The sequence below is a fragment of the Triticum aestivum genome, chromosome 4D (assembly GCF_018294505.1).
Source record: "Triticum aestivum cultivar Chinese Spring chromosome 4D, IWGSC CS RefSeq v2.1, whole genome shotgun sequence".
Lineage (NCBI taxonomy): Eukaryota > Viridiplantae > Streptophyta > Magnoliopsida > Poales > Poaceae > Triticum > Triticum aestivum.
The window spans coordinates 48529901-48540601 of record NC_057805.1 but is presented as its reverse complement, the minus strand read 5'-3'; the positions used below and the strand labels follow the sequence as shown (position 1 = coordinate 48540601).

Sequence of the window (10701 nt, the reverse complement as noted above, 5' to 3'; positions counted from 1 at the left end):
GGCCCATCTCCTTTCCTTCTCCAACAACCCTCCACGTCATCCCATCCATACAGTCCATTGAAAGTGGCCCGTATATGTAGTGTTACTCATTCTTGTCATGATACCCACATGAGTGCCAAATGAAAATTTAGCACACATAAACACATAACAGTTCAAGAGCCATGATCTGTTTAGCATTGCTATGAGGATTTAATGGTTGTGACATGTTTACAGTTATGAAGATCGGCAACAGTGACCGTTTATGTACTTAAATCTAGCAATGACTATGATATAGTTAGGTACAACTATAAATATCAAATCGGTGTGACTGTTTATGTACTTATGAAATCTAATTATGACTGATATAGTTAGGTACTACATTCATCATGGTTTATTGGTCCCCTTCGCATTTCGTGCCAAATTTTGACATTAGATTTAACTAACAGAATGTTAATGCAAGTAACCAAAAGTAATATTAGTGGAAACTATGTTCAACTACGAATCGAAGGGTATGGTGACATGCATTGTTATTTTCTTAGTTAAATATATGATCAAAATTTGGCACAAAATACTAAGGGGACCAATAAACCAGGGCGGAGGTAATACAACTATAAATATCAAATTGTTGTGACTGTTTATGTACTTATGAAATCTAATAATGATTATGATATAGTTAGGTACAACTATAAATATCAAATCTTTGTGACTTGTTTATGTACTTATGAAATCTAATAATGACTATAATATAGTTAGGTACAACTCTAAACTTCCATTCGAAGTACTAAAGCACACGATATGCTTTTATATGCATCATGTTTGCGTTTACTACAGCCTGAATATGATAGTATTTGTTGATGTGGATACCATGTAATACTCAATTGTCTCTTGTAAACCATCACTTATGATGTCTAATCAAGCTTTCAAATCTAGGCCGATATGATCGATATGTACGACCGATATATCAGTTTTGGGGTTCTACCAATATAAACATAACATAGCATTTTATAAATATCATTTTCACACATATCATCCGATATGGACCGAAATATCGACCGATATAGCCGATATCTGACCCGATTTGCCCACTGATATAGACCGGTACATCGATGAACACAATTATTTCTCAGAAAGCGGTGACAAAAAAAGATTATGTATTTACAACTTCATCGTATTATCATAGCCATGCATAATGTTTTGTAGAACACATATATAACATAAATTAGAAATTTAAATTTGTCATGCTAGGGCGTTGACACCATAAATTTTGTTTTTACAGAAAAAGATATTTTTGAACAAGAATATTGGAATATTCCGATATATCTACATACAGTTCGATATATCACCTGTTATCCGACATCCGATGTGTTCAAGCCAAACGGATATGAAGCCGATATATGATATTTGAACCTTGTGTCTAATATGTCGAGTTTGCGCTGAATACTTGTATATGTTAAAATATTCCAAAGGTGTTTGGATAGGAGTTGGGTCGTTTTCCCACACCATATCCTGAGTTGTAATCGGCAAGTTGGTCCTTGTGATGCGTTTTTGTGTACTCATATTCTTGTCCTGGAGCTAGCATGAGCACCAAACCAAATGCTAGCACACATATATAAACATATGACAATTCAACATTCATGATTTGTTTAGTATCAGTATGAGGATTTAATATGTTTACAATTATGAATATCTGACGACCATGACTATTCATGTATTTATGAAATCTAATGACGACGATGATATAGTTAGGTACAACTATAAATATAAAATGGTTGTTATAAATGATTATGAAGGTCCACCAAATCAGTGGCTGGATGTCATGGTGGGGCTCGGCTAACCAATCATTTCAACCACTCTGACGGTGCAAGGTTGTGATACCTTTTTCTTTCATGGTGGGTGTCATCATTAGATTTCATGTATGTTTGTGGAGAATACAAGGTATGAGCAAGAATATGGAGTGTTATGCATTCTTGGTAACATTCTGATCTATAAAACTTCCATTTGGAGTACTAAAGCACACGGTATGCTTTTCTGTGCATCATGTTCACGTTTACTACAACTTGAATATGATACTATTTGTTGATGTGGATACCGTGTAATACCCAATTGTCTCATGTAAACCATCACTTATGATGTCTAATATATTGAGTTTGCGTTGAATACTTTTATATGTTGGAATATTCAAAAGGTGTTTGGATAGGAGTTGGGTCGTTTTCCCACACCATATCCCGAGTTGTCATCAGCAAGTTGGTCTCTGTGATGCGTTTTCGGGTAGGGAAATGTTCCTGGTCTGCCGACCGGCCTTGTGTTGCGTTGGTCGCCTTCCACACACATATGTATGTCACTGAACCCACATGAAAACACACCCTCCCTGCCTTATCCTCTAGATATTTCTCAGCAGCACCTTTTCTTCCCCGGGCGTCTACCTTATCCTCTATCTGGCTCACATCGCAGATCCTCTTTCCCCCTACTTCAACAACCCTGGCGCGCAGCATGTCGGCTTGCAGCTCACAGCCAAGCAAACCCACCTTCTTCACCATGCCCCCCTCTCTCTCACCTCTATGCTCCATTCCTCGCCAAGACCTGTCGTGTGCCACAACAAGGAGACATGGGGGAGAGGCTACAAAGATGGGGCGAGTTGGTGTTTTTTATGGCGGCGGTGGATGCTTTGTCAGAGGGGGGGCAGGTGGGGCTGCACCGGCATGACGCGCTTGCCACGGTCTGCAACTGGCAGTTGTGGTGTTGCAACCGACTGGGGCTAGAGCGGAACCAGCCTCATCAGAAGCTACATCGGCAATGCGTCGTGGTCGGGACGGTGACCACGGGATGACAAGATGCTACAACCGAATGGAGGGATGCTGGAACCGCGGTCCGGTGGAGCTGCAGCCATGGCCTGGAAAGCTGGAAGCATGGTCCGGTCGTGCTGCGAGGCGCCTACGTGTTGGCGAGGGGTGCTACAACTGCGGCCGAAAAAAGTTGGAACAATGGTTTGGCGGAGTTGGAAGCATGGTCCGACGAAGCTGCAACCGCAGTCTGGCGGAGCTACACGGCGACGACTTGTCGGCTAGATGTTGCAGCCATGGATTGCGAGAGCTAGAATCGTGGTCTGTTGGAGCTGCAAGGCTACACCCCTGCTGGCTGGATGCTCGAACCAGCGCCTGGATTTGTTGGAACTGTGAAGATGTTGTGACCACCCGAAGGCGACGGGGGAGACACAGCCGGCGATGATGGGACTGCCCGGCGACTATGTTTACTGGAACCGGTGCTCCTCGTCGGCGACCATGGCGACGGTGATTTTTGCTGCAACCGGTCAGCGGCAAGCTGACTGGCGATATGAGGGAGGCGACCACCGAAGGGGATGAACGTGACTGGTGCTATTGGTTGGCAAGTGAAGGCCACCGAGGACGAGCGCAGTCCGCCTTGGACGTTAGCGGCTGGTCAACGCGCCGGGGAGGCATGAGGACGAAGCACTACCTAGAGAGGATGATAATGAAGAGGCAAATCAAACGTGTGTAATTGATTAAATCCAACGCACGTGGGTCAACCGGCCAAATTTTAGGCCGGGCCGGTCGACCGGCGCATAGCGTTCTCTTTCGTGTACGCATATTCTTGTCCTTGTGCCAGCATGAGCACCAAACCAAATGCTAGCACACATATATAAACTTATGACAATTCAACAGCCATGATCTGTTTAGTATTGGTATGAGGATTTAATGGTTGTGATATGCTTACTATTATGAAGATCTGATGACCACGACGGTTCATGTATTTATGAAATCTAATGATGACTATGATATAGTTGGGTACAACTATAAATATTAAATGGTTGTAAATGATTATGAAGGTCTATCAAATCAATGGTTGGATGTCATGGTGGGGCTCGGCTAACCAATCATTTCAATCACTCCGGCAGTGCAAAGGTTGTGACATCTTTTTCTTGTGCTTGTAGTGGTTGGCCCGGATAGTTGGGCTTATTGTTCTTCTTCACTCCCTTTTCAAGTGGTGATGTGTGTGCTTGTACTGCCATTGTAACTTACTGTATGGTGATTCTTTCATTATACCGAAATGGTCGCTTTTATTTCGGTTGTTGCGGCATTTTCTGTGTTGTAACATGAACAAAAACTCTATTCCCCTTATTTAATGAATGAGGCAAAAAAAATTGCCTCTCTTCAAAGGAAAAAAAAAAGAAATGGTGCAGGCAGGCAAATCACCTCCGTGGTTCACCTAAAAAAAGATCGGATGTTATGCTTTCTTTGAGAATTTCTAGTGAACCTATGTCAGCTTATGGATGGTTACTAAGATTTAATGGACACAATATGTTTATGTATAGTTTTGAATATACAGTTGTGCAGTGGCGGAGCTACGGATAAATGGTTGGGCAGGCCAAACTAAAGAAGATCATTTTTTTTCAAATGCTGACTTATATATTTCAGTGCGCATTAGTCGCTGCTCGGTTATTTTGAAAACCATCTCAATTCTGAACCATATATTTTTCTTTTGAAAACCAAATCAATTATTCACTAACCGGCTTTGCCCATAGCCAGTCATGTTGTAACTAAATTACAATTCGTAAACATGCAAACAACAATTGACTAGATAATTCACGCTACCAAATTACTCTGCCGCTGCATTCGGTCAGGTCACTATTATTGTGAATTTAAGATGATGCCGTGAAGCGCAATTAGGGTAAGTCAAGGAAATTACTTGTGCTAGCTGCCTGGGGTTATCACCCTCGGTGCTGCGACCGGTTGCGTGGCTGCTGGAGCACAACGCAACCTCCCCGTCTACGCAGTATGACTGTGCAGCTGGACTGCAGTCAGCTGGGCACTCAGACCTCGAAAAGCAAGTCTCATTCCGTCAGGCTGCTCACGGAATGGGCTGTGCATATGTAACTCTTTTTCCGTTTTTGGGCTGGGCGGCCCATGTCACACTTTTGCCCCAGCATAGCTCCGCCAGTGCAGTTGCGGTCCATTGTTGATTATAAAAGGGTCAACCAAATCAACTGATTGATGCTCCACCTTTTTGTGAGAACCTATATAAGGCGATCCCTCTTTTATTTATTTTTATTGTGCTTTTAGTATATATTATCATGAAGATGTAATGGCCACGATATGTTTAGGCACATATATGAAGACCATGTGGTTGTGATCTATTTAGGTAACATCATGGATTCATGGTAAAGAGTGTGCAGTGCAGCCTCTCATATTCTTTGCAACCTACACCATATACTATATCACTAAGCTCCCTAGGATTTGAGGCCTCACAATTAATTGAGGTCTCCAATTGGAATTTAATCACCCAATTTTTGACTGGGTCAAAAATTTCCCAAAACTCTCTCACTAATTCAATTTTTTGTATGCAATACACTCTGCTTCCTTATTTTAAAGTTTCACAACTAATCGTAGCTTCAATTTAGAATAGGGTCACCCGATTTTGACCGGGTCAACAATTTCTCAAGGAGCTCTCTCATTTGATTATTTTAATTCTCTATGTTCCCTAATTTTAAAGCTCTTTCATTCAATTGAGGTATTCAATTTTGTATTTGTTTATGATTTTGATCGGGCCGATGATTTTTCAAATTAATCAGCAACCGGCCTATAAAAATATATCAACCCATTGCAGACTCCCATCACCCAGAAAAAAGCGTCCCCGTGTGATACTATAGCACGAATATAGTACATGCAACCACCGATGCAAAAATTTCCCCACATAAATATGTGTTAATTAGCGGATAACGCAGAATCACACCGCAAAAGACCCACCAAATAACCTCACTATAAATAAACATAAAACACACTTCATCATCTCCCTCACCTGCCAAACTAAATATTCCCTCAGTGTCAAAACATAAGGGGTATTATTTTATGGGAAGTCAAATTTATTTAACTTTGAGCAAGTTTAGAGCCAAAAATATCGACATCCACAATTTTAAACAAAAATATATGAAAATTCATTTCATGATGAATCTAATAACACCGATTTTGATATTATGAATTTTGATATATTTCTCTATAAATTTGATAAAACTTAAAGAAGTTTGACTTCTCAAAAAAAATACACCATATATTTGAAATAGAGTGAGTAAAGAAATTTAAGAATCCCAATAACATCAACGGCGCAGCAAAGCGCGCCCAACCCTTCTAGTGCAGTTTATTTTGCCATTGGTAAAAGGTTTGGGAAAATGAGCAAGTGAAATAGTGAATAAAAAGAACCAAAAGGTCAAAACCATACCCGTGCTTGCCACAGATCTTGAGATTTCATTAAAAAGGTCTCAACAACTTTGTGGACTTCAGAAGATTTATCCTCTTGAACTGAAGGACATAGACATCATTGGAATTCACATGAACTACACATGAATTTATATTATCATCAAAGAAGATGCAGACGACTACAATAAAGGCAATCAGCTGGATAACTCATTTTAAAGACGTGCTTAAACAACAAATAAAAAAGATCTTTTCTTCCTTTTTAACCAGTTTCCTGATCACCCAAAGCTACTGTAGTATATGGACCGGACCCATCATAATATCATCGGCCCATTGAGACAGATATTCTTTAATTTATATAGTAGCAAATATCCGATTAGTCTTGCTTTGAAAGCCAGACATAGTAAAATGCTGCCATTTTTACAAATAATAGTAGAAAGAAGAGAAAATTATACTTTGGTCTCATATGTCATCTCCGAGGCAATGAAAAGGTTATTGAATAAATGAATACATAACTACCTAGAGTAGTTTATTGTTTTACTTCTATTCAAATTCAAGAAAGGGAAAAGGGATTTAATTTTATATCACAATTGATGACGAGCAGAAAAAGAAAGGTTACGAAAAACTAAACTTGTAAGCATGATATGTATATGTATAAACTCTAGAGTTGGATCCTGATTCTAGGCGGCTAAAAGGTAAAAGATAAACAAATTTATATGGCAAGATTTATATAGCCTAAGCTTGCGCTTGACACTTGAAATCGGCCTACGTTATCTATTCCAGGAAAAACAAAACATCAATATACAGAAATTGTGGAGTGAGTTACTTTTATTATTTGTTACACATGATATCTAAATATAGGCTTGAGCTAGAAAAAGCGATACTCCAGATAGATATTGAATCATGAAACAAGCAGTCAGTGCTGCAGTCCTTTACTCCTTGTCATGCTGGAGGAAAGCCTAGAATGACAGATTACTATAGCTTGTGAACCAAAAGACCACAAAAATGTATAATTGTCCAGGGGAAACTTGGTGTTCGATTTTGAAGTTATAACAGAACCTTTTTGCAGAGCGCAATCAATATGAATGGTTAGGTATAAAGCATGAAAGAGTAGGTTTCACTCAATTTCTTAAAGCCATGAATTGCTAGTACAAATTATGTGCAAATGCAAGATACTTAAATGTTGTGTAGGCAATGAACTGTTTTAGAGGAAAAAGAGAGTGAGATATACCATTTTCCAGAGTTCATCATTTTTGGAGTGGAAAAAACTATCATGCACTGTACCTAAAGAATAAATAGGATTCACTTTCTACACAAAGAACTCAGGCCATGTGAAGGAATCTAAGAACTGATGATGTGGATGGTGAACCGTTCATAAGAAATAGTCTTGCCATGGCCATTGCGTACTGCGTTCACAGTAAATTCACAGCCCAATTAAGTACTCCCTCCGTTTCTATAAGACTTTTTAGATATTTCAATAGGGGCTACATACAGATGTATATAGACGTATTCAGAGTGTAGATTCACTCATTTTGCTCCGTATGTAGTCTGCATTGGAATCCTAAAAAGTCTTATATTTAGGAACGGAGGGAGTACTATGCAATGCAGCTTCAGGGTTTCAGCATGATAGGTAACTGAGAAGACATTTAAACGGAGTTAAAAGTAAAAATTAGCAATATGATATGTACATCAATAAATGTTACGGGACAGAGTCTTGCAATGCAACGTTACCAAAGTATGTTAACTGACAGATGGAAATATCAGAGGAAAACAGATGGTAATGAAAATTTGGACTGTCGACAAATTAAAAAGGCTTACATTGTCGATGTCCCAGATCCTAATTTTTTTCAAATGGTGATGTATCAAGACACATAATTCTTGGACCGAACGAACATTGGTTATCAGAAGAGAATGATTCTCTAACATTGACCGGTTTATGCCTGCTCGAGCTGAAGAAATCTCTCGGAAAATAAATGCTGTGTAAAATGCAGATGAAACTAAATATAAAACAAACTTATGATAGTTGATCACATAATTAGCAGCAAACAAAACGGCGTACAATGTATTGAAATATAAAGGTGGCAACCTGGACGTCTCTACCTTTTTCAGGACGATCATCTGGAATACTTCTCTGAATAGATAGAACAAACCAAGGGACCAATGGAGCTACCAGATAAAACAGTAAAAGAAAATAATCTAGGATGTGATCTTGTCATGGCCATCAGACGTTGTGGCGATCTTGACTGGTTCTTTGAAAACATCTGTTTGGTTTGTTTCTACTACAAGGAAGGCAAAAGAACAAAGATGAACAAACACAATGGAGAACAGCCCAGGGAGAGTGACCCTCGACATGATGTTCCTTGCTGCTGGTAACCAACGACGTCGTCACAGCCACATCTCACCCGAGGAATTTCTGAGCGGGCTAGAACACGAGGAGGCAGAAGCAGGAAAGAAGCAGCCCACACTAGAATAGAGCAAGACGAGCCAAGAATCGACCGTGGCAACGCACCACCAACCACGATCACCCAGAAGATGAGGCATCCAGAAACAAAGGCCAGCAGAGAACCTAGCAACCATGCTTACCCATCAAGTACATGCAGCATCACACGTTTATGAACTACAACACCACCGTATCCACGTTTGGAAGAACAACAAACACATCACGTGCAAAGCATATAAACCAATTAAATCCGCATAGAACAACTGCCAACGAACTGGAAAATGCACATAACACAGGTAATGGGAGACGTGACTCACTGTTTAACCACCACGAATAGAGACGACACGAACCTATCAGCACGACCGCGGACGGTGCAAGGCTTCGACCACTGGCCACATCAACCCTAGTACCACCAGTGCTCTGTTGTCGCTGCAGCCTTCACTTCGCAGGGGAGCAACCTGTCACCGCCAAAAGTTCACAAAACCCCTCCCTTGTTCATTGTTCTCCTATGGCCACCCCTTCCTATGCTTGGCTCCTCTTTCCGTGGTTACCCTGTCGTTGGGGCTTCTCTGCCATCCACCTTTACTTTCCCCACAGGAGATTCCCATCTTCCTGGCAGAGGGGTGGCGGAGGAGTCAAGCAGCCCACGGACAGCAGCCCTGTCCAGCGGATATAAGAGGAAGGCTGTCCGTCGCGGTGGTGCCGCACGCTCCTCCCAGTGACGACATGAGCTCAACAGGGGCAAGTGGTGGTGGCGACTGCATCCAAGAGGGCGCGAAGGACAACGATGATCGCACCGCGGACGGCCATCTCGGCAGCCCATGCCCCTCCTGTGTCAAGGACGATATCCTTGACGGCCTAGACATTGTCGTCTAGTGCGGGAGGCGGCGGCTCGCGGTCCTCCTGTTGCAACAACTCCAAGGAGATGAGAGGCAGGGTCGCAGCGGCGGTATGAGCGGTGGCCGACGCTCCATCAGCCAAGCACCGCCAAGGAAATGTGGCGGCGGTGCGCTGCAGTAGCGCGAGGTTGGGGGAGAGGAACGTGAGTGTGGCGGCAGCAGCGGGTTGCGTGAGCAGCGACGTGAGGTATTTCTTTTTTACCACCAGTAAGTGCATCTAAAGTCAATTTATACGCAGGAAGATCAAAGACAAAATCCAGTGCATACAAAATTAACAAACTAACAAAGATTTCAATGACAAAGCACACAAGAATGGTGCAATAGAGAACCAATTTGTTAGTCTCGGGCTCGAACCCTGATGCTACATTCTGCTCATGCAGATCTTGCATACGCAAACCTGCGGCCGAGCAACACAAAGCTCGAATCAACAACCGCAGGCTGCACCTAAATAAATACTAAGAACTACTACAAGACTCAGCTAAATAATGTAGCTACAACAGACACTATGTTGCCTAGACAGAACTCACAGCTCATTCTCGATGATGTTCCTGACCATTTCAATAGGAATCAGCCCCTCGGTCCTAACGGCGTCCTTGCCCTGATCCGGACTGAAGAAATACAGCGTTGGCAGTCCCCGTACCTGCATATCCCTTGCGAACTCGTACTCCTCGTCCGTGTCCACCTTGACGAACAAGGCGCTGTCCTCGTACTCGACCGCGAGCGTCTCGATGTCCTGCGCCATGAGCACGCACGGCCCGCACCAGGTGGCGTAGAAATCCACGATGAGCGGCACCTTCCGCTCCCCCCTGACGAGCTCCTCCAGCTGCTTTGCCGACACCTTCTTCACGAGGTAGTCCGGCGCGATGTACTTGCCGGAGCCTGGGACGTAGGTCTCCGCGGCGTTCCGTCGAACGGTTGGCCTGCGGCGGCTCCTGGTGCTGAGGCTGCAGGAGGCGGCGTTCTTCGCCGCGGGGACGGGGGAGGCCGGGATGGAGACGCTGCGGGTGGTCGCGGCTGCCGGGAGGTGGGATGCTATGGTGGGGAGGGAACGGGCGGCGGATGCCAGCGGGAAGGAGGCCATGGCCGGAGAGATTTGGGGGACGAGCAAAAATCCTATCCTCGGGGTCAGGGGTTTGGGTTGCTTGCGTGCGTGCGCACTGAAGAGGACTCCTTTCACTGG

General features: G+C 42.9%; 1 protein-coding gene across 1 annotated transcript; it reads right to left on the bottom strand.

Annotated features, from left to right (window-relative positions):
* Positions 1–9792: 9792 nt before the first annotated feature.
* Positions 9793–10701, bottom strand: LOC123096102 (thioredoxin-like protein CITRX, chloroplastic). The gene has a single exon (XM_044517705.1). The coding sequence runs from the start codon at positions 10600–10602 to the stop codon at positions 10045–10047; it is 558 nt and encodes a 185-aa protein (XP_044373640.1). The 5' UTR covers positions 10603–10701; the 3' UTR covers positions 9793–10044.